Below are 24,855 nucleotides of genomic sequence, written 5' to 3'. Positions count from 1 at the left end.
GAAGCCATTAGACATTTCCTGGCTCTGCCCTATGGTGTCAATTTAAAAGACAAGGTCAAAATGGAAAACTACCAGGTCTTAGCACAATTGTGTGTCTTTACTTTTCACAGGGACCAGGTACAGAGAGTGTGAGTTGCACGCCCATTGTTATAAATCCATTACCATGAAGTGGCTCCGAGAAATTATTGAATAAATCAGTGCATGTGAATATTAACAGAAGTTCAACGACCTGGAGTGGAGCTTTTTTCGTCTTTATCACATCTGCCAACAAGTGCATCATGCAAACGCTTGTCTTTTACATTGTGTGTCAAGGTAAGGCTAATGTGCTTTGGACTCATATGACTCTAGGAGCTGAGATGCGTTGCATAAGGAATTTTTGGAGTATTACGCAGTGTCCATAGGACATAAAGATAAAGCTTGCTGTGGACTTATCTGAGCCAGACAACGGGTCAGGAGCAAATGTGATACTGCCAACTGGATGCTCCCACAATAATAAATGTTGATAAATGATTATAAATGAATAATGGAACTCATAAATGAACTCTGTATAGAGAAAATTCTGACATTTTGCCTCTCCACCTAGAGAATAGAGATCAGTTCAAGGTCTAGTGATAACCGTATCAGACATATGCAAATTTGGGACCAAGTTTTTAATTGTGCTTTTTTTTGTATTCACACCATAAATATGTACTTAATACTGTCCTTTGGTGTGGGTTTCTTGTAGCTTACAGAATATTATACTTTTCTTTGGTTTGAAGCATAAGTCACTGTTTAAGAGACGATAACATTTTCACTTTGGAGTGCTTCCAATGAAGCCACGGCTAAGAGGTCATTTTGGCACCGACTGTGAGAAATCAGATCCAAAAGCAGACTCAAAGTGATACAAATCTACAAATGTGGTGAGCTTCTGAAGATTTATGGCTTGCTGCGTCAGTGTTACTGCTACTATGGAATGTGGGGGGGTTCAAATTTATTAGGGAAACTCCTAATATCACACACAAAAAAAACTTACTCAACTTTAAAATAAGTGATAAGAGATTAAGCATCTGCAGAGACAAGCTGAAATTTCTTTTCTACAAACACTGGAGCACTTTGTATTAAAGGAAATGAAATTATTCCTCCTGTAGTAAAAGAACTGGAAGTAAAAGTGCACCAGTCAATAGTTTCGGGGAATGATGAACTGGCTTGGCTCTGTTTCTCAATCAATACGGCAAGACTTTTATAGTCTGACACTGTAAGTGTGTCGCCTGAAATATTGTAGGTCATATGTTTTACTGGTATTGCTCTGTGAATTACACCGTCGGAAATTAGAAAACAAATCAAATCAAATTTGATTTGTGTGGCATCAAGTCACAAATACACAATACAATACAGTATATCTGTCAATTTGTGTGCAGCAATGACAGTTTTCTGAGAATTCCCTCTCTAATTACAAGGTCCATTGCTTCTCACCTGCTGCCAAAATGTAAGCGCATCAATGCATGAATCACAAAGCACACTAAAGCCTTGTTTATAATTGTGCAAGACACTGTGTGGTGTGTTCTCTTTAAAAATCCCGTTCTCCAATTAATAAGTTTAACTTTAAAACAGTAGTGTATGTTAGCCATAGGTAGCAATAATAATCAATATTTTGCACCCAAAAACAGCATAGCAACATGTCTATGGTTAAAAATGTAACAGTACAATATGTACGACTGATTTACTGTAAAACAAATACAACAGAAGTGCTGTTAATGGTAAAAATCTTGGAATTTTTTTCTCTGAGGTCAGACCTCTGACCTTGGAAATTCCAGGTTCCGTGTGTAAGAATTAGTGACATCTAATGGTGAGGCTGAAGATTGCAATTAATGGAGGACTCCTCCACTCAACCCTCCCTTTCCCAAGTATGTCAGGAAACAACAGTAGCCATTGTGTTCCAGAAAGGAAGTAATTCTTCGTTTGTGTAGTGAGATTCCCCTCCAAAATTTGGTACTTGTGCTCTGGCTGGTTTATCAGTTTGGCTATAGATATAGAACGGGGGTGGGTAATAGCTCTTTATAAAAAGTAGTAAATCGTACCATTTTCACAAGCTGAAATGAACGGAAAATTGTGAAAACACCAACATTATACTGTATAATTAAATAAAATTCTCCAAAACAATACTGAACAAAATGTGCATTCCACTTTCACTACAGTGTGAACACGGCAACCTGTTCTTCTCAAACTAAATACACAGCTTTCTTCTTTTAAACATGAGATGACGTCTTTGAGGAGCATCTCACGTAAGCTACGTGAAGTTGCTCACACATGCAAGCACGTGCAAACACACACACAATATATTTAGTTAAAAAGTTGGCTTCAAAATAAAAGCATACATGATGTTAACTTATTTATGTTCATTTTCTAATTTCCAATTACCCACCCCTGGGCCACATCATGATGTAGAAGTTAACCCTAACCCTAACCCACAAGATGGCAGCCTCAGTAAAGCAGCCGTTTGTTAAATACAAATAAAAGCATCATGTTAAGTGTATAGAACCCAGCATTTATACATTAAAACAAACGGCCAAAACTATGGGTAGTTTATTCAATTTCTACCAATAAACTTAAATGTTACACACTGTTCATTTCATCCTTTTGCCAAGCCTAGCTGCCTGGCAACAGCCTCCCAAATCTCGCGTTGGAGGCACAAATCTCGCCTGCACATTTTGAACTGCGTAGAGTCAGGGGCATCTATAAGTGTCGTGTGTGCTACAAGCATCCCGCAACATGGCAGATGTTTCAACTCTTGACGAGGAGCCGAGGCAGGACGAATCCGCTGCGGTGTCCGTGTCGGTGTCGGTGTCCGAAAGCGACGAGACATCCCAAGAAACACCGAATGGCGTGAAAACGTGAGTGAAAAATGGAGATCGCTCTGTCGGCGCCGCTTGTGTAGCTGTTAGCTAGTTTAGCTAAAATGGAGTCATGGGATGCTAGCTATTGTCAGCCAAAGACCTCCACATCCAAAATATCAAAGCATATATAGGCATTTAGCCAGCAATATATACACGTAAATCATTTAAAATCTACTATAGTATGAAAATACAGAATCTAGTTATGATTTGGGTCCACAAACTCGGTGCAACCTTCACCGGGAGCTAAACCTTGTGTGTGCTATGCTCGTATAAAAGCTAACGCAAACACTGACCTGGAACAAACCGTTTTTTGTGTCATTTCAAATGTAAAATAATTTTAACTGCCCAGTTGGAGAAATTTAACGGCACTGTGCTCTGTTTTTGTATCTTAATCATCCTCAGCATCCATGCCGATGTCAACATAACAATTTAGCTTCATTGTTTTCACCTAACAATAGCAGTTTAGCTACAAACTGCTCGAGAATGCTACATCATCAAAACAAACGATGTTTAAGTACATATAAATATACACTCACTGGTCACTTCTAAAGGTATAATGTTGTATATGGCTGCAATTTACTATTATTTTGGTAATCTATTATAGTGTTGATGTTCTCGATTAATCAGCTAGTTGTTTGGTTCATAACATTTCAATGTCATAAATGTTGAAATCTGAACATTGGTGGTTCTCAATACTCCAAATAATGAGGTTTTTAAATATCTTATGTCCACAAACTAAAATGATTCAGTAAAAAAAATAATAATTTCACAACCCCAGTTACATTGATTTAACAAATATTTGTTTTTGCTGCAAGGTGTGATATGTTTGCTCACAGATGCTCTACAAACCTTAGTTCTAACGACTTATTATTTGGGTTACTGTTGCCTTTCTATACTTACAAAACTAGAAATGTACAGTATGGTAAAATTATATTAAATTCCTCATTATTTGACCTTTTTTTGGTCATTTTTCAAGTTACAAACATTCTTTTTTTACATTTTCGCTGTCTTTCTTGGGTTATTGCACTTTGTCTAAATGAAGTTTGCGATTAATTGTGTAGCCTGGTTTTGAAGCAGTCTGGTTATTCACTTGTGACCCCTGGTGTCACCGAGGTCTTTTTCCCAAAGAATGAACACTCACTAGAAACTTTTTATTCATCAAACCATTTTCTGTAAACTGTACTGATGGTGGTGCTTGTAAATCATTTCTCAAATACTCAACAACAGCCAGCCATGTAAATCACATTTTTTCCACATTCTGATTCTCGGTTTGAACTCCAGCAGGTCATCTTGACCATGTTTACATAACCAAATACATTTAGTTGCTGCCGTGTTTACATATTGATTCATTCTATTCCATTCATTCATTCTATTGATAAAATCAGATACTGTGTTAACAAGTGAACATAATAAAAGTGTCTGAGTGTAACTAATTGCAGTATATACAGAGTTTGACTTATTAATTGCTTGGGCTGATTAATCAGGTCAATGCTTGCCATTTTTTAAGTAATGGCCAATTATTTATTGATGGCCAATTATTACAAATTACACATTTCTGTTCTCAGAAGGCACCAACCTTTTTCATTTAAAAGTTGATTTTATTTCTTTCAGTGTTTGTTTCTTTCACGTTTTCATATGTCATTTTTTTTTTTTTTAAATACTTTGTATTGTTGCACTGCACTAAAATGTAAATTGGAGAGACGGACCATAAGCATTGTTTAATAACTGCTAACTAAAGTCAAGCACTTTTTCTTGTATAATTTGTTCTTATAAAAAAGTTGTATCAGATGGGAAAAAAGAAAATTGGCAAAAAAAAATGGGCCAAAAAGTCTGCATCAATTATCAGCCACCAGCTACCTTTAATTTCTAAAGAAATTGGCATTGATCATAGAAATAACCTGATCGATCGACCTCTTAAATGCTAAATTACTCCTACTACTCACATTTAATAGTGTAGGTTTTTTTTTTAGTATACATACGAGGCTTTTTGTGAGATGTGCTGTTCTCTGACTTGTATCTTGGTGCTGTTTTTACAGGGAATCTGAGGAAATACTGGTTTCCAATGAAAAGCAAGACGGTAAAGAGAAATCCTCTGGAAGTAGAAGAGCAAACCGCTTCCATCCCTACAAAGACAAACATGGTGCAGAGAAGAAGAACGCTCACAGGAACCGTGTGTTCATCAGCAATATCCCGTATGACATGAAATGGCAGGCAATTAAAGATCTAATGCGGGAGAAAGGTAATGTCCCCAGTGTTGGGGATGTGTCTCTGCTTTCTATCTTTCCAGCTTTTGTAGAAGTTCTTCACCCTTTTTGCCTGTTACCAGATGGAACATTCTTCTTCTAGCATTAGTCAATAAGTCTGTAGTTTTCTTTGGATGAATTTAGTGCAAATAGTAGGAAACCAACATAGCTTGATATTTAGCTATTGGAGTTTTAATAAATTATTTTGGATGGACACTAATTCAGTTTGGGCTGATATGTCTGTGAGTAAAGGACTTAGTTATATTTTTACTTGTTCTTATGGCATCGTCAGCTCCAAAATGTAACCTCAAACCAGTAGTATAATTGATTTGTTGAATGTTTCTGTTGCACCTGTTGCAAGGTGAATCTTAATTATATGAATGAAAATGTTGCAATGTTTTACTTCCTGAACTATGAGGGTCTCAAGACGCCTTTTGATAGGTCAAAGGGCAGCTTAAAACTTTCATCCACCACGAATGGAATCTTTTGACAAACTGTTTATGTTGAAGTCTTTTGAATTTCCCAGGTTTATGTAGCTGTGTTTCTCTCTGGCCTTGGCCTGTTGGTGTCTCAGTCACTGCCCAGAAAGGCATGGTGTTGTCTGGTGGAATGTTGGTCTGGGCTGACTGTTGATCATAAATGGGACATCTCCATCTGTAGCGGCATTGCCAAGGCCAACGGCGACTTGAAGACTTGGTGACTTAAATTCCTTTGTTCTTTTGGTATTTTTCCTTTGTATGTCTCATGTAGTTGGTGAGGTTACATACGTGGAGCTCTTTAAGGATGCAGAAGGAAAGTCAAGGGTAAGTGATGTGGCCAACTTGCTGCACGGGGTTTTAAATGCCCTCAAGTGCTCTTTTAGGTTCTGATCCTTTGGGTCTGACCATGTAACTGAACTGGAGATATTGTAGGTTGTGTTTAGCACCTGACAGATGGCTAATGATTGATAATCATTTGAAAGGGAGATGTCCTGTTGACTTTTGGAAAAGTAGCCTAATGAACTCATCTAAGAGTACACTTTTGCTTTTGTTGTTGTTATTTCAATTGGTTTAAAAGTCTGTCTGTTTGGCCATTTGTCCAACGGAAAATGTGGGTTGTGTGATTTGTCTTACTGATTGACCCTCATGTCTCCAATCTTATTTTTTTTTTTTTTTTTTTACAATTCTGCTTTATTGCAAAGCTCTCATTTCTGAGGAGCACATCAGTCTTGATCCTTTATAGTTATTTGTTTTCCTTTCAATTAAATGGCAGAATTGTATCACATAGATGACATTTATTGAAAAACTACTTTTCTTTAATGTGGTGGTAAAACTGTAATCGGGGATCTTAGTGCTATCTTAATTTCTTCAATAATTGTGTCCAGTTCAAAGCATTAGCATGTTTCAAATAAATTACATTGAATATAATATGTATATGTTAGTAACAAAATGTTTATAAAAAAAAACACTGTTTGCTAATATTTGTATTATTTCATAAAATTGTTTTTAATTATAACAACCAAAACACTGCTGGCTCAGGTCAGCGGGGTTAAAACTACTGAAGCATGTTGATACATGACATTTTGACATTTCAGTGCGTTGTCTTGATTTTAACTGTATTTTGTTCACTCCCTCAACTTTGGATGTGTGTGATTTCTCGACTCTTATGATGGCCCCGGTTAGGGTTGTGGGTAAGAAACTGTCATATAATTTTTTGCAAAACCTTTTTTTCAATCTTGTGGTTTGCACAAACTTATTGTTTCACTTGTTTAACAGTGTGGTGGAGTTCAAAGATGAGGAGTTTGTGAAGAAGGCAGTGTCCACGATGAATAAGCACGACCTGAATGGAAGACCACTCAGTATCAAGGAGGTAGGAACAAAATGTTTCAAGCTCAAATATTATATAATATTTACCTTTTAAATAGCGGAAAAATTAATCGTAGAACTTGTAATTATTAAAAATTCACAAAAAATTATCGATTATCAAGACAGTTAATTGGTATTTAATTTAAATTGTAACATTTCTTTCTTGGCAACTTATCAGGACCCTGATGGGGAACATGCCCGGCGCGTCCTGCAACGCATAGGTGGAGGTCCACGGGGAAATCGCGGGCAGGACATGATGCCCGGTGGAATGAACCTCCCGCCATCTATTGCCAACAACCCCAACATCCCACCTGAAATCATCCATGCGTTACAGGCTGGACGACTGGGCACCACAGTGTTTGTGGCCAATGTAAGGACTTGGTGATGTACAACTTCCACATCTAACCAGGGATGATATTGCGGGTTGATTTAAAATAGTGATCCTCTTTTTCTTTTTTTACAGCTGGATTTTAAGGTGAGCTGGAAGAAATTAAAGGAGGTTTTTGCCATGGCAGGCGTGGTGAAACGCGCCGATGTAAAGGAGGATAAAGACGGCAAGAGCAGAGGAATGGGAACAGTGACCTTTGACCAGTCACTGGAGGCCGTGCAGGCCATATGTATCCTTCAGAAATGAACATTTAAAAGTCTTGTAAACAAACAAACAAAGCTTTAGTAAAAGTGCAGAAACTTAAAGTGTTCACCGTTTTTTTTCTCCTTGACCGTTAACTCAGCCATGTTCAATGGACAGATGCTTTTTGACAGACAGATGCATGTTAAAATGGTATGTTACTTGTTTAAAAACTATTGTGTAACTTAAATTCTACACAGCATACAAAGACTAATCATTGATACATTTGCTGTGTGGTTTTATAGGATGACAAATCTCTCCCTCCCGATGATTTTCATCAAGTAGAAAAAACACCTCAGCTACCAAGTGAGTGCACTAATATCCCTCTGTCACTTGTGATAAGATCAGAAATAATGAAAGTCCATTGAATATCACACTTGCATTAGAGCTGGACAGTAAATAAATACATAATTTTGGTTTGGTGTGTCAATGCTCCTAAAACAGCATTTCCTTGTGTACGCCACCCCCCAGTACCAAGAGACAAGGGGCAGTGTTAAAAATGAGAAATGGGACTGGGTCTTTAATTGCCGTATAGCTGTTGTAGTTGTGCAGTAATCAACCTGTCAGACGGTTTGAGTTGTAGATTAATTGCACCAAAATTGGATGAAGTAATATTCCATAAATTAAACATCCCCGAGACACAAGAATGAACAACACCTGCTCTCCCCATCAGCAGTGCCTGTGTGACTCTGATATTAAATAGTGCGACCACTATTCTTGATGCTTGGTGCAGTGCAGATGCTGTCAGGGATCATGTTTGTTGTTCTTTTTTTAACTTTATATATCAAGAACACAGGATTTTCAATGAAGCTATGTATGGTGTGGTAAATGTCTACAGCATAATTGAGTATTCACTGTGATATATGATATATATATATAATTCCATTTCATATTATTAAATTGCAATGGGTTTTTTGTGTTTAGGGGGTCTGGGAGGCATTGGAATGGGACTGGGACCAGGTGGGCAACCCATAAATGCAAACCGCCTGAGCGGTGGTGGTGCAGGAGGAGGCGGTGGCGGTGGCATGGGCTCTATGGTTCCTGGAGGTCAGTTACCTGTCAAGTTATATTAATAAAGGAAATGGTCTATGCTGCCATGTTCAGTACATCAAATTCTCAGTTGCAAATGCTTATCAGAGGGAACCGGATGCACGTCTACTTTCTGGTCAACATCCAGGAGTCGCAAAGCAATATTAATCAAAACCTTTGAACATCACTGTGCAATAATTAATATGTCAGCAAACAAACCACCAACTCTTGGCCGGCAGTTATGCATCTCTTCCTTTGACCCTGTGCCTTTCCTGTTGAACTGGCTTAAAGAGATAAGCAGAGGCTTAACTAGCAGATTTCAAGGACTTTCACAGAACTAGGTGTTGGGATGTGACCTGTTGCCTGAAAGTATCCTTGTGGAGTGTTGGATAATCACTGTCTGCCTGTGGCATGGCTGCATTTTCAATCTTGGTTAAAGCAATAAAAACAAAACAAACAAAACAAAAACAAAAGAGCTCTAACCAGCAGAAATCTAGGACTTCAGCATTACTCTGTCAAGATCTGACACTACCTAAAAGAACCTTTGAACAGTGTTTGATAATCACTCAGTTAATTTCCTCATACATCCACTTGATGTATGTTGACATGGCCTGACTGTTAATTTCTTTAATAGGAATGGATGTTTCTGGATTTGGTGGCACGAACAGACTTGGAGGAGGTAAGGCTCTTGTTGGCTATGCATTATCCATGGTCTGTTTTGTGGTGCAGAGGAGAAGGTAACCTTGGAAACCTGGTGTTTTTTTTTTCCCTCTCAGGAATGAGTGGTGGTGGTGGAGGCTTCGGTGGAATGGATAATATGGGCAACATGGGTGGATTTGGAGGAAGGGACATGGCTCCAGTTGGCAGGATGGGAGGTAAGTTCACTTTGTTTTCCTGGCTCTTGTTGGTCAGAAATGTGTTATGTATACTTTGTTCACATGCAGCATCTTTAACAAGGTCATATACCTTATTCAGGGTTCCCATGGGTCCTTGAAATAGACATGGGTCATTGAGGGTGCTTACATTTAGTGCAAGAAAGGAGTTATGTTGATATTTAGGTAAATGTCCCCCTTGTTTGTTACGATGCTACCTACCTACTACCTGATGTAATTACTACTGGTGTTGTGGACACTGCCCACTGTCTCTCTCTCTCTCTGCCACTGACGTGAGATTCCATGCAGAACAAGGAGCGAGTAATGCAAATTACGTGATACCTGGGAAATGCAAATACTAAGATCTCTGGCTCACCAAAGGAAATGACAAAGCTTGGCTTTGACCAAGGACAATCACTTGTCCAGATGCAGAGCGGGCTACCAATCAATAAAAGTGGACGCTATGGGTGACGTGGCTCTTACAAGTTGGCCCCACATCTTTCAGCTGAAGGATAGGCTGTGTCAGCAGCTGTCGTTTTGAGGGTATCGGTCCTGGGAAATTTTTGAATTTGATGTCAACCAAGGCGTGGGAACCCTGATTATTTTCCTTACTTGGTGACGCACGTACGAAGCACACACACAAACAAGAGCAATGCTGTTACAATGTGCTTTTGTTAAAACACACCTGTTTTTCTGGGTGAGTTTGTGTCACGCCAACATGAAAGTATCTGAAAAATTTGATTGCTGCAAGCACAGATACTCAAAAGACACATTTTAGTCAGTCCATCTGGCCTTTGTCTAATCATCCAGATGATACTCCTGAATACGTTGATGTTGTATAGTATAAATCCAAACACGTTAAGGTTTTTTTTTATTGTTGTGAATAACCTCTAATATTGCCATATTTTCTGTTTTGTAGACATGTACAGATCCGGGATGGGAGGAATGGATCGGGACTTTGGCCACAGTGACATGCCGGTGAATCGAGGTTTTGGGAATTCTTTTGGAGGAATGGGTAAGTGACTGCTCTGTTTTTTTTTTTTTTTTGTGCTTTAGTGACACTGCAATGTTATAATATTATATTATCTCATCTTACTTGCGCTCTCTCCCTCAGGCGGAGGTTATGGAGGGGGCATGGGCAGTGGTGGCATGGGGCACATGGGGACTGGATTAGGTACATGAATAATTTCATCCATTTATTTTTATTTATTTTTTTACATCTGGTATGCATCATCTCTCCAGCAGAGCTGCACACCCTTTACTACTGTTGACATTTAAAGTGGACATATTATACCCTATTTCCCCCATTAAAATAGTTCCCTGGTGTCCTAATGAACATGTCAGTGACATGCCTTGGTCAAAATACCATAAGGATGAAGCATCATAGCAGTTCAATAACCCTGCTAAGCCCGCCCCTTTCAGAACGCTCGGTTTTCGTGCATGGTCCCTTTACATGCAAATGAGACACAGGCAAACACACACCCACTTCTTCCAGGGGGTTTCTGATTTGTCCTCGTTACAGCGCTTTACAGCTCTATTCGTCTCCCCCTCCCTCCACTAGTTCTCCGACAATATCAACATGGCAGCGTGCGCAGAAAACAGCCAGAGTGCCGTCACAGGAAGAGACGTCCTACATAAGGATCGAGCCGAACAGTGCCGAACTGTTAATCAGTTAAAAACACTTAGGAACAGCACCACTGATCGCCAGCGGCGCGCGGCGAGCTGCATAAGCTGGCGCTGTATGTTACTGTATCAGACCGGTGACTATGCTCCGGAGACCTCGTCACCGCGGCACCGCTGATCGCCAGCGGCTCGCCGCTGGCGATCAGCGGTGCCGCGGTGGCGATCAGCGGTGCCGCGGTGGCGAGGTCTCCGGAGCATAGTCACCGGTCTGCACCGGAGCTGGTGATCAGTCGCATACAGCGGCCGTTTAGGCGGCTCGCCGCTGGCGATCAGCGGTGGCGATCAGCTGATTTTCACAGAGAGTGCAGCACCTCTGCACAGAGAGTGCAGCACCGCTGATCGCCAGTGGCGAGCGGCCGCTGTATATGTGATTGTATCAGACTGAGTCTGTGCTCCGGTCATGGAGGACGTACTGAACAAATATTTTTAATTAGGACGTGTCAGAATGGTCAGTTATGAGATCTATGTGACCTTTTCTTAACAACGTGTGTGTGTGTTTGTACGTCGGTGAAATACGTCCCCTGACTAAATACGGCGACCGCTGGCCGCAGTCTAGTGCGAACACACGAACACACGTTTGCTGACTTTATCCGGCACATTAGCGCGTTGACATAATACCGCTCTTCCTCCCTCGCCTGCACTCTCGCAGGGACAAGGTGGAGCTAAGGTGGAGCTCTCGAAGTAAACTTACTGGTGGGGCGGTAACATTCGCGGTGAAATGCGCATTATGACGTCATAAGCGCAGGGAATTCAACATCGAGTGTTTTATCGCCTATACTTACACTAAGGGGAACCACGAAAACATGACGGAGTATTCTTTTTCCACACTTTGGTGACTGGTAGGGCCTCCAGAGTCCCAAATATAAGTATTAAAATGGTTAAAAAGTTGATTTTGCGTAATATGTCCCCTTTAAAACATTATTAGCCTTCACCATTTTACGGTCTTGTGACAGTTTATACCACAAATCATGTAAAAGGAGGAAGGAGCTCTTGAGCTTCATTAAGTCCCTAAATGGGTAGTGGATAATAAATACATTTAATGATTGTAGAGACTTTCTTTCAGTGTATAATTGTATATAATTTCTGGCAGAGTTTCTGGCTTTGTGTTTGTGCTGAGCGAAGCATGAAATGTGTAATCGCTAGTGTGTGGTATATACAGAATAGATCTGCATGAACTGCAGTTAAGCATACAGTATATTATGCAACCATAACTGAGGAAATAAGTAGATTTTGAATTCCGTATAACTGAAAGTTTAAACAGTTATATCAAATAAGCAGCACAAATTGCAACATCTTACTTTGGTAACAATAAGAAAACCCCTTAAAGCTTTTATATTGGGCATGTTTTTGCTTCTTTAGAATTTCTTTCCATTTGTCATGATCACTGACCTCACAAAACGTGCTTTCAGGCTTCTCTTAAGTCATAACAAAAATGGCTCACAAATGTCTTAACAATATAAAATGATAATTGTAATGTATGTATCAGGGTAAAGACATGTTACGCTCCCTTGGACCAACATTCATGATCGAGGTGGTGTTGTACCCATATTCATTCAAGTCAAAATAGGCCCCAAAATCATTGTCGTTTGGTGTCTTAATTTCCAGCATTTGGTGCTCACTTGTATAAGTTACGAATGACGGTCATTAGTGGCACATTGGTATGAATGATGGTGTGAAATCTAAGCAGTGAAGCTCATTAATCTCGCAGCGGTGGTGCAACACTGCTGATTGAGTGTAGGGGAAACACTGTTTGTTTTTATTGTCATTGCAAATTTTTCTCTCCGAAGCAGCTTTATCTGCCAAAATGTAAATGTGTAATTGTGTCTCATTGAATTGACACCAGTAAAAAAAAAAAAAAGACATTTATGTGCAGAATATATCCCTACATCACAAATAAAAGACTATACACTTAATGTTTTGTATGAAATTCCCTTCTCTTCGTGGTTTATGAGTCTGGACAGACGGAAGTAAACTGCTCAGAGGGACAGAGTGTTCTAGTTACAGGATGTCAATGTGAAACTGCACATTTTATGATCGTAGAATAATTTGTGTCATTCCTGTACATGTCCTTCCTGGCGAAGTTTAGTTTGGTGACTAAGAGTACAAACTGGTACAAAGTCTGCTCCTCCCCGTATAAACAAAGTCACTGTGTCATTGTTCTCGCTGTGTCGTAGCTCAAGTGTGGAAGGAATGGAATGGAATGCCAATATGGTTTCACAATGTTAATAAAGGCTTCAGTGTCATGTCATGAGACAACATTGATGAAAGGCTATGTCATAGTGGACGCTGCAGTGTTCTGTGAGCACAGATTGTCTTAAAACCTTGTCGATTTTAAATCAGAGATCAGTCGTTGCAGTTGGGGAGGGTCAAAACATCCTCGAGTGATATGATAATTCATACGCTAGAGCAAATATTGATATTTAATTCACAAATGAAGGCGCTCTAATTTAAACTTAAACTAAACTTCATGTCTCCTTACGTCGCTGCTCAAATGAATAAGGGCGATTACATCAGGATAATGGAGGAAAGCTACGTGAAGAGATGCCCTATCCACATTCAGTACATAGTCTTTATGCACCTTGTTCTGAATAAATAGAGAAATCCTGCGCTATTAACTTTTCATGTTTTGTATTCTTCAGTTAGACGGATATTGTGATGTATTTTTATGATTCTCCTGCAATATATTGATTGTCACCGAATAGTGTCGTGAGGTACCCTGTGTTTCCCACCCCTAGGTTGCAGCATAGGAACCTTCCTGGAACCTGCATGTAATGCCGAGTTAAATCCCTCATCTCATTTTCTCTGTGTGTTATTTACAGGTGGTGGAATGGGCAATATGTCAATGGACCGTATGGGCTCCACCTTTGACCGCATAGGCATGTCAGGAATGGACATGAACCGCGGCTTTGGCGGCTACGGAGGGGGTGGACCGAGCCACATGGGCGGCGGAGGCATGTCCGACAGAGGCTCCGGTTCCAAAGGTGGCTGTCAGATCTTTGTGCGAAATGTAAGTATGCGTTCGATGAGTGAGTTTTTAGTTTTTGTCAGTAAATGACACGAGAAGTGACGGGACCACCTCTGAGAATTTCCCACTTAAGGACAACTATTTTTAGAGTGGAGTTGATAGTTTTGGGGCAGATTGCATCATTATGTTGCTGTAGAAATGATGGCAGCTCTGTATAACAAGTCCCTTTCCTAATGTACATATTAAGGGCTTATTTTTGTTGTAAAGCAGTTTTACACCATATTTAATCAAGCTTCTGTGAAGTAAACTCGATGTATGCAAATAACCCTTCTTAAGTGTAACTCACTGGACCCTTAACTTATGCTGTCTGTGCATTTAGTTAAATGGTAATGATGCTGTAAATAAGGTCATGAGGATTCTTGTTTTGAGTCGTTAGCTGGTGCTGATTGGGGTGATAATTACTACTGTTTTACAAGTTTGTGTCATAATGAAATCTCTGTCTGTGTTGCAGCTGTCCTATGATCTCACGTGGCAGAAGCTAAAAGAGAAGTTCAGTCACTGTGGTATGTCTCTTTCTCAGTCAAAATCTTATCGTTTATTCTAATGATAATGCAAAACATAAAGGATTTTAACCGAAGCTGGTTAAAAGTAAATTAAGGACACCACGATGCTGGGATTTGAGTAAAATCACACTCCGTTTGTGGGTTAATTTCTCTCTTCTTTTTTTTGGATCTGCAGGCCAGGTAATGTTTGCAGAAATCAAGATGGAGAACGGGAAGTCCAAGGGCTGTGGGACGGTGAGATTTGACTCGGCAGAGAGCGCGGAGAAGGCCTGCAGGATGATGAACGGAACCAAGATCAACGGCCGCGAGGTTGATGTGCGCATCGATCGCAACGCCTAGAGCTTTTGTAGAAGTCATTCTAACACACTTCCACATTCAGCCCTTTTTTTTGCCACTGAGCTTTTGTTTTGTTTTAAAAACACAACTACATCATATCTGTCCACTGTTTCAACATCATGTTATAGTTTATGTGAACCGTACATCATAGCTGTTTTATCTTTGTTTTGTAAAACCCCTTTTTAAGTTGTCAGGCAATTTATTTGATCAAATAAACTTTTTAATTTTTAAATCGGATGGTTGTAAAGATGTCAGGCCAAAAAAGTTCTTCCCATTGTGTAAAGCAGAGGTGGGACGTTGTTGTACTTCTGCTCAACACTGCCACACGGTGGCCTCTTTGAAAGCTGGGTAAATGTAATAAATTACAAAAGAAGTGAAAACAGAATAGAATTATCAGACACAAACTAAATACCAGAAAATATCGGTATATTGGTAGATATAGAGATGCTTTAATAGACAAATATTTAAAATCTTTGTTTTGTTACTTTGTCATAAACACGTTAAACAGTTAAGTAATATATTATTATGGGCCTTGTTTCAATTTGTAACGTTTTATAAGGTTTTCAAATTTCCAGGGATCAAAGTTCTGTAGATTTTATTGGTATCATGTAAATGTAGGCAAGTGTTCAAACAGGAAGAATAATAAATATTAATAAATAAGCTTTGGAGAGTTAATTATGAACCACTTTTTGTCTTTAGGTAACTAAAGGCAAGTGGAAAATTTTGTTAGTTTTCTCACTATTTATGGCTCATTTCACCTCCACGGGCAATAAGGACTCGCTCATAAAAGCTTATCAGAATGCACTAGATGATGATGCCTCTTCTGTTTTAATCCGTTCACACACTTCAAAAGGACAAGGCCAAATTAGTTAAATTTACACCTTTTTTTTTTGTTGTTGTCACTGACATGACAGTTTATACATTTATTTGAGGTTGGCAGTCGATCCCGGAACAGCACGGTTTCCATTTATGGACGTTGAGTCAGAAGGAAAACATCTTGGGGCTTGATAACAGGTCTTCAATGTATGTAACACACCAGCCTGAATCCTTCAAAACCCATGTAAAAATGATCTCTGTCAGTAATATTTCACCACAGGTGGAAATTTACCAGAGATCATTCTCTTTTAAAGATGTGATGAGCACCAAGTGTGACCTCCTCAACCTGACATTTGAAGATTTATAGGCTTAGCTTTTTTCTTTCTCAGCCTTTTAACCGAGTCTTTCAAAATATCTCTTCAGCGTGACAGAAGTCCGACCTCAGTCACTGCATAGTTTAATGGGATTATTCCCGATAATTCCCAACGCGTACAGGATGGACAAGGTGGCGAAGAGGACGTAGCAGATGAGCGAGACGATTCCCAACTTCCAGTCTAACTTCCACCCGTTCACGTGAACGGCTACGAATATGAAGACGATGGAAAGCAGGAGTGTGGCGGACGTGAAGAGCAGTCCGTTGCTGTTGACCTCCACGGGGTTGTTGGTGTCCACGAAGGCGGTCTTGATGAACCAAGGTAGACCCAGACAGAGCATGTCGAACACGTTAGAGCCCACTATGTTAGACATGGCCATGTCGGCTTTCCCTGGTTAACAGAAAACAAGTATTTTTTTCAGTATTGAGTTTCTATAGATGATGAAATCAACTGGTATATTTCAACCAGAGAGTGTTCCTGACTAATGGATTGAAGGTTATTCATTTAATAAATCCTATCCCATGTGTTGCTGATGAATAGATTAGCTTTTTACCAGGACTGCTCAAAGTGGGGCCCAAGTTGGCCCTCCAAAGGTTTAATTTGGCTCACCAGACTTGTATTTAGAATAAGGCACTTGTGTATATATATTAATCTAAATATGACTCAATGCTCTCTTGGTCCTTAAAGTTATCAACAATTGTCTGTAAAGACAGCAGCTATGCAGAAAGTTAGCTTTATGTATCACTCTAGTTATCATTTCCTAGACAATAAAGGTTTAATTACAGCAAAAGATACAACTTAAAGTTATTATTTTACTATATTAAAGCTAAAATAATGTAAGAACAATACAATACACGATGATTGATAGGTTTGGCCTTCCAACTGTAAAGGGTTTCTATACATGAATCTCAACTGTATGATGAATTACTTTGACAGCCCAGACTTGTATACACACAGGACTGATTGTGATTGTTTACCTTCTCTGGCCACCATGACACTGGCAATGGTGTCGGGTATACTGGTCCCAGCAGCGAGCAAAGTCAGTCCCATCACTGTGTCGGGGATGCCGAGGGTCTCACCTGTGCAGAGAAGATACCGACATGACATCAGATTCACCTCTCTCCAGGCACATCGAGGCGAGTCAGGTAAGCGGAGTGTGACTATATCGTAATTTCTAATTACACGGGGTGTTCCTGACCTCAGATTTTCAACTCAGGGGAACTAGGAGCAACATCAATTTCTAACCACGCCTGTAGAACATTGTTATTGTGTCGTCTTACCAACAATAGCCCAAGGAATGTTTGCTTTTTTTTCGAATTCTCAACTCCAACTTGCGTTGTAAATGGAACGCAGCATATTGCCAAGTAAATATATCAACACCATGTTTTCTTGCCATGGTCACAGCATCGATCACATTGTAATAACAGTACACACTAAACACAGACAAAAAAAAGCAGGAAACGTGTGGTATTGGTGTGTTTCTTGTTATAAAACGTCTGCTAAATGACATGTAATGTAATGTAATGTTTCTGGGTCACATTCCTTCTGAGTTGTACCTGTTGGGTCTCATGCCTGCCCTTTTCATAACACTAAACCTTCCTTCCATGTGAGCCAATCTGACGACTACAGGATAATAATCTCATTATACTTCAGTCCAGCGAACACCGTCACATGATGAAGTTGTTGCTCTTAGCCTGATCTTAGATCGGTTATATATTCTACATCTCAGCCGTGGATGGATGGAGGGAGGGAGGGAGGGAGGGAGGGAGTGAGGGTGGGTGATGCTGCTGCTCTCATGCCTGTGTCCACATGCACCACCCCACCCCCTCACCCCCATTCACATGACTGCTTCCTGCGGGGTGAAGCAGGCTGTAATCCTGTGGTTGGGTAAGCACATGGCCCACTGGCGCTACAATAACACCCCCTCTTAACTTTCCAAGACAATGGAATCTATGGAATTAGCCAGCAGACCAACATGTGATTCTACTCTGCGAATCAGACTCTTTTTTTCAAACACTTGTGATCCACAAAGGCCGGGGAGTGATGGGCCGAGTTTACCCTCGTAACTAAACGGAAGGAGCTTAAAGGGAATGTACAGATTGCAAAGTTAAAACTGCAGACCGTTATGGTTAAAGGTTCCGCGTGTTAAAGATTTTCAATGCCAATAACTGAACAGAGAATGTGACTTAAACAATGAGACTACAAAGGCCTGTAGACTGACGTACGTGAGCTCCAGTTGGGTCGGATTTTTACACGAAAATCTAAAGGCTGTGATCATGTGAACTCCCGTATGCCTCGGGGTAAACATCTATGGCTGAGGTCCAGTGAGTAACACGTGAGTCAGAGTTTGAAATGCAGGAATGTTTCAACAAACAACGAGCTCCCGGCAAAACACCAACAGACTCCCAATGGAAACCGCTTAAAAACGCGAAAAGTCAACGTTTTATCAAGCGCAGGCGGTCGGACCAAACTGGAAAAAGACACTCGAGTGATGCTCTAGTGACCTCATCAGTGTCCCATGCTAACATAATAACATCATCGGCGTCAAAAATCACCAAAAGTTGCGCAACTAAAATCTTACCGACAATGGTGACCATCCACACCAGCACATATGTGAAAGCTGAGATCCACACGGCAGACATGAGGAAAGTTATCATAAACCACTGTTTCCAGAACCTTCTCCTGCAGTCAGGGATGGTAAGGAAGAGCAGCGTGATGATGGGGAGAGACAGAACCCAGAGGATGCGTTTCAGGTCGTTTTCCGGCACAGCAAATACGCTCTTATGCTCCGCTAGATTGCAAGCAGAAGAAAAACGGGTCATTAACCGTCAGAATAATGTGTATGACGTCAGACGTCTGCCACTATTAAATGCACTGTACCTCCAGGAATGTCATTGAGGTTGTGCAGGCTGAGGGACAGGTGCGAGTATCCAGAGTCGTCCTGGAAGATGCCGCTGTCCGTCCTGGAGCGGACCATGTTTCGCAGACTGGTGTCGTCGTTCCAGTCGATCAGATGCTGCGTCTCGTTCTTCCCCTCGGATTCTTTAGCCAGACACGTGCAGCAGGGACTCAGCTTCCTCAGGACAAACTCGCTGATGCGGAGGTCAAAGCACAGGACCACGATGTAGACGGCGTAGACCAGCAGCAGCGCGGCCGCGTCGTACCTGTCGACAAAACATACAGAGCTTTACCTTTTCATTCCTCTGCTTGGAACGTATCCTTGTTAAGGTTTTTCCCAAACCGACTCATTGTTTAAAGATGAGGAACTTCCACTATACCGCCTATTTAGCTCATACTCCCATAGACTTTCCCATAGTTCTTTTTTACAACCTATGCAGTCGCCCCCTGGTGGCTATTCATGATATGTTTACTTCCTAATTGACTTCATTAAGACTTTATATACAGTGACCTGACCGAGTCTCTAGAACCCAAACATCCACTTACTACACATAACGTTTGAACTTTACTTTCTGCTTCAGTACATGGAACTACTGTATGTCTGGTGTCATTCTGTGACCGATGTACAGGTTCTCGGCCTCATGGCAACACCTGAGCAAATTCCATTTTCCAAAACAGGGTCACAATCTCTGGTAATACCTATCAAATTGACAGTTTTTGAAATAAGGTTTTAAAGGGTGAAAAGCGATGTGACTGTTTCTGGGTGTTTTTTAAACTTTAGTCATCTCATCTTTCTTTGCACAGTCGGATTCAGTCATGTTTGGTTCGTTTTTTTTGTTGCAGTTTGAATGTTGTTCTTATTTATTGCTGCTGTAACACAAAGCCACACGCTCACAGCTCAGCTGACCTCTCTATCCGCTCGTTCTCCTTCTGTTCAGCCCTGCTCCTGTGCACGTAGAAATGTATAAACATCGGCAGCCTCTCCAGTCACAGTGTTTATGATGCGAGTGAAGTGTATGATCAGAGGGGTCAACGCGCTGAACCGTCAGTTGTTTTGTGATCTATTTTCATTTGTTGTCCTCAGTGTCACAGGACGCCAATAAACAGCGAGAACTAACGAGGCCTTTTACTGCAACCTTGTAAACACTTCGGTGGCCGTGACGATATTGTGATGTTGAGTCAGAAACACGCACACTCACCAGTACACCTTGTTATCAGATATGATCGCAATAACAGCAGCAACACTGATGCCATATGCCAGGCAGTCCCTGAACAGTGGCCAGCAGGTGAGTCGCCCTGCCTGATAAAGGAGGCGAAAGCAAATTGTTTACGGCCCAGAAAACACATAATGTACACAAACTCTCAGAGGACTTGTACGAATGTTTGTGATAGTGTACCATCGAGGCCAAGAGTCCACAGGCGCCACAGATTCCCAGCAGGTTGTAAACGGCTGATCCCACGATGGTGCTGACGCCAATGTCTCCCTTTGTCACAAACACACCTAACACACGACAAGCGTAAAGACAGAGTAGAGTCGCAGTTATTGCACCACCTGCTGGCAACAGGAAGTTACATGTTTTACACTTTTCGTGCCCTGACTGGATCAGACCAACATTAAATTTGGCAAAAACAGCCTTCAGGCCTTGATGATGTTTTATAGTAATGCTATGGAAGCGAAACCGATGTGATGTACTTGCTGCTCGGTCTGTGGCTTTAACTCTTTCGCCGTTTTTTAATTTTTTTAAAAAATGGTTGGTTTGATTCTTGTAACGAATGTCGCGCTCGTAAGCTCCAGGAATGAGGTACTATCACTAATGGAAATGCAAAAGAAAACAAAAGAAACGAGTCGAGTTGGTCCAAGTAGTGCTAGAACTATATCATCGAATAGCCAGAATAGTGAATTCAGGTGTTTTGCCAAATGTACACTTAGGAAAAAAAAAAAACAACTTTGAACTGAACTTCCTGTCATTATTTTCACAGTAATGGAAAAATTACCTAGAAAGGCAGTGACCAGCTCTGGTGCAGAACTCCCAGCTGCCATGAAAGTGGCTCCTGCCACATCCTGAGACAGTCCTAAACCTGAGAGACACACCATTACATGACTGTTTAGTATAATATCAAGTATCCTTCTGAACATATAAAAGTAGTGTATCGTCATGTTTGTACAGGGCTGTAATACAATTTGACATTAGTTTAAAGTCACTGGATCACATAACATTTATTTACATTTATTACATTATTATAAATGTCTAAATAATTATGTCTGTATAAAAAAAAAACAAATATTAAAACTAAAAGAGCTCTAAAATACAATAAAACTGGCGTTTTTATATACTGAATATAAGAAGCACTAAAATGTGAAAAATAAAAATCTGAAAAACTGACATCCAGTACAAAGAGGTATCAGTTTCTCCTCTAGAGTTGTTCTCCTGTTTGACTTTGGTTTGGACTTGGTGTGTCACATGACATGGAAAAAAAACCCAACATAATTGTGGAATATTTGGGTTTATATGAAAAAAGGAAGTATAGTATAGGTCAAACATATAATGTGGTATTAAAGTCAGTAGGTGAGACGACATAGATTCTGTAGTCAAATGTGATATTTTCCTGTCACTTACGTTCACTGATGACTTCTAAAGACGGCAGAAAGTAATCGTCGCAGACTATGGCCACAGCCAGAAGCATGAAGAAGATGAGCAAGAAGTGAATGACGAGGCCTCCGTCCTTCCTCTCCTGCAGCGTGAAGAAGGCTTCGGGAAACTCTGAGGACTGCGGTGAGATGCACTCACTCTCATTCTCTGAGAACACACACACACACACACAACAACACATTAGTTTTCTAATTCCATATTGCATTTGAGAAACTTGATGACTCAACCTATTAAATCTGCTTGAGTGTACGGTTGTCCCAGAGTGTGCTTAGCAGTGTGTCCCCCTCCAGTACACTAGGTGGCGATACGCCCCCTTTCAGCAAGTTACTACTAGGCAGTTGCAGCTAGTTGTTAGCATGTCAAGTGCCATTTCCGAGTCTTCTTAACATCCATTAACTTTAAAATATTAAATGTTTCAGCTGCGAGAGCATAAAATCAGTCCCTATCCTCACCACGTTTCTGTCACTGATGCCTTTTTCTACTGTGTCAATAGTTAAAACACTTTGTACTATGTAGAGCATTGTTAGCTACTGGTATTGCTAATAACGGCTAACAATAACTAGCCTGAGTTGAGTTTGCGTCCATGTTCTCAACTGGACAACCTGTCCTCCAACTGAAGCATAACTATAGGTCGTTTTGGCTGAATAAAACCCATAGCTAAGTTTTTATAATACAAGGCATTAGGCCTTTACACATTTACACATATGACCCTTAGCTAAGTTTTTAGAATACGAGGCATGGGTACATTTTTAGAATATGGCCCATAGGTATGTTTTTAGCACACTGGTATTTTTCAACACAACTAAGCACAAGTGTTATTGAGGTTAGGGTTAGGGCTAAAACAAAAAAAACAGGGCGAGGCAGTAAGTTGTAGATAATAACATTAAAAAAATGTGTAAAGGCCTAATGCAGTAGTCAAACCTGTGTCGATCACACCAAAGTACAATGCTTTAACCACTAAGTGTACTGCCTGTGGAAACCTCATGGAAGCTACTTGATGGCGACACATTTAAGGTACCAATAGGCTAGTGGGCACCTATTTTAAAAACGTACCTATGGGTCATAATTCCTGCATCCAACCCATAGTTACATTTCGTTAGAAACCAAGGGCAAACTCACTCGGGACCCATATTGTCAGCCCTCGCAAGGGTTGAGTCTGATCCTGGTCCAACTTTAGATAAACATGCAATAGTAGTTAGACTCCCGATCGCTTTATTTGGGTGTTTGAGAAATTCAACTTGGTTATTTTATATTATTTATATTTTAAAAATCCAGTTTTAGTCACCATCACACAATTATTGCATTTTTTTCTAATATAATTTAAACATACTGAGTGTGACTTTTCACTTTTTCAACTCATTAACAATTAACGGGTGCCCTACCCCCTGGAATTCCCGTGCACGTCACTGCTACAGCACACACTCAGCCTGTTGCTGTGGGTTCAGCTTGTAATGTCATTTCCACGGTATTTCATGGCAATTAAACTTGTGGCTCACCAGAGAAAACACTGTCACTGTGGCAGAACCACAACCGATTCATCTGCGTGACATTAAAATGAGCCGTGACGTTTATAATGACACGATAATTTGATTAACAACTAAAGTTGTTGTTGTTGTTTGTTTTAAAGAAACAAAACAAACAACAACAGTACAAATAGGAGCGAAGTGTCACACATATGATGATGATTTCCTTACCAAGAGCCCGACGGATCCTTGCCGAGTGAGTTTCCTGAGCTGCACTTGTTGCTGTGAATGAAACGAGATGAACCACGCAGTATAAAAATAAAACAAATCCTAGAAAGTAAGGAATAAAATCTCGTCTCTTCTTTGTCTCCTCAGGTGAAAACTTATTCATGGTCACTTTGAGTCACTTTCTTTACTCTAACAAATCTGACGGGATTGAAGCTGCCCGGAGGAAATTACATCTAACTCTACTCTACGACTACAAGCTGCAAAAGAGAGAGATTAGAGGGGGAGAAAGCATCTTTAAGTTCTGCCTCTGATGATGATGATGATGGTGGGAGGAGGGGGGGTTGAGGGGGTCACGAGTTTGACCTGAGCATCACCCTGAGGCTCATCAGAGTGTAAGTCAAGAGAGAATCACACGTCCACACACACTTTTATTGCATCTTTAAAAGTGGGAAGGATAAAGGAAATTATAATTAAATACATGTATTTGATCATTTTATCCCTTCTGTGTTCCATGTAGGTTTAAATCAAACTAATTTACCAACAAGGACTTTACAAAATAATACATTTTATTTATTTATTTATTTATTTATTTATTTATTTATTTATTCATTCATTCATTCATTCATTCATTCTGACAGTTATATAACTGTCGCTTGTTTGGTCCACAAACCAAAATATTTTAGCCATACATGTAACAAAAAAATCCGAAAAATTATCCAACAATAACAGACTTTATCTTTCATTTAATTGCCTAAAACAGGACAATAGCAAGTTTGTGTGTAATATAATACACATTATTTATGTATTATTATACAAAAGACATCGCTTTGACTATTTTTTACTGCCAAATAGATTGACCAGATATTAACAAGAGATAAAGTATGTGTTGTTTTTTTTTTCCCCACAATTTAATCACAAGTAAAATGCTGGAAAATAAAGTTTTTACAAATGAGATGTAGGTACCAGTTAGAAGACTTATCTATGAACACTGCTGCAACCATCAGAGAAGTTGTGTTGAAGATGATGATGACCATTTTCTGACATAAACACTGACCTTGTCATGAACAGTAGTCCACATGGAGACCTAAACCTAGTCCTAATGAGGCAGAACCTCATCTCTGTGAGGAACTGGTTACTTTTATGGCTAATATTTGAATTGTGGTGAAGTTATGTTTAAAGTTAAGGGATAATGCTTTGCTTTCATGAATCTTGCTTTGTAATTTGCATCAGTTTATTTACAGACACATAATCCTTCATATATATATATGTTTTTTTTAATGTATAATATATATATATGTGTGTGTACATCTTAAATAACTGTCAATCAAACCTGTCTTTGTGGGGACATTTTGGCTGGTCTGCATACATTAAAAACCTGGTTTAAGACAT

General features: G+C 40.0%; 2 protein-coding genes across 2 annotated transcripts; one reads left to right on the top strand and one right to left on the bottom strand.

Annotated features, from left to right (window-relative positions):
• Nucleotides 1-2,682: 2,682 nt before the first annotated feature.
• myef2 (myelin expression factor 2) lies at nt 2,683-15,268 on the top strand. Its single transcript, XM_058629300.1, has 17 exons — nt 2,683-2,870; nt 4,910-5,112; nt 5,867-5,919; nt 6,778-6,785; nt 6,871-6,964; nt 7,139-7,330; nt 7,424-7,577; nt 7,692-7,741; nt 7,834-7,894; nt 8,513-8,635; nt 9,252-9,296; nt 9,394-9,492; nt 10,409-10,504; nt 10,604-10,663; nt 13,992-14,179; nt 14,649-14,700; nt 14,876-15,268. The coding sequence occupies exons 1-17, from the start codon at nt 2,749-2,751 to the stop codon at nt 15,037-15,039; spliced, it is 1,764 nt and encodes a 587-aa protein (XP_058485283.1). The 5' UTR covers nt 2,683-2,748; the 3' UTR covers nt 15,040-15,268.
• Nucleotides 15,269-15,774: 506 nt separating this feature from the next.
• Nucleotides 15,775-23,726, bottom strand: slc24a5 (solute carrier family 24 member 5). The gene is made up of 9 exons (XM_058629299.1): nt 23,470-23,726; nt 21,743-21,922; nt 21,120-21,203; nt 20,522-20,625; nt 20,324-20,424; nt 19,107-19,390; nt 18,808-19,017; nt 17,204-17,305; nt 15,775-16,616 (listed from the first exon to the last, which is right to left on the bottom strand). Exons 1-9 carry the CDS (start codon nt 23,627-23,629, stop codon nt 16,294-16,296), a joined length of 1,548 nt encoding a protein of 515 aa, XP_058485282.1. The 5' UTR covers nt 23,630-23,726; the 3' UTR covers nt 15,775-16,293.
• Nucleotides 23,727-24,855: the final 1,129 nt, after the last annotated feature.

The sequence above is a fragment of the Solea solea genome, chromosome 5 (assembly GCF_958295425.1).
Source record: "Solea solea chromosome 5, fSolSol10.1, whole genome shotgun sequence".
In the NCBI taxonomy this organism is placed as follows: Eukaryota; Metazoa; Chordata; class Actinopteri; order Pleuronectiformes; family Soleidae; genus Solea; species Solea solea.
Note: the sequence above shows the minus strand (reverse complement) of the source record. Positions and strands in the feature narration are given on the sequence as shown.

Bases quoted from the DNA above. Each gene is read 5' to 3' on its own strand.
- myef2 (XM_058629300.1), top strand. From the start codon at position 2,749: ATGGCAGATGTTTCAACTCTTGACGAGGAGCCGAGGCAGGACGAATCC. The intron at 8,636-9,251 runs GTCAGTTACCTG...TTTCTTTAATAG, and splicing joins GGGCTCTATGGTTCCTGGAG to GAATGGATGTTTCTGGATTT. The intron at 9,297-9,393 runs GTAAGGCTCTTG...TTTCCCTCTCAG, and splicing joins CACGAACAGACTTGGAGGAG to GAATGAGTGGTGGTGGTGGA.
- slc24a5 (XM_058629299.1), bottom strand. From the start codon at position 23,629: ATGAATAAGTTTTCACCTGAGGAGACAAAGAAGAGACGAGATTTTATT. The intron at 20,425-20,521 runs GTACACTATCAC...CTCCTTTATCAG, and splicing joins GTGGACTCTTGGCCTCGATG to GCAGGGCGACTCACCTGCTG. The intron at 19,391-20,323 runs GTGAGTGTGCGT...TTTTGTCGACAG, and splicing joins TCTGATAACAAGGTGTACTG to GTACGACGCGGCCGCGCTGC.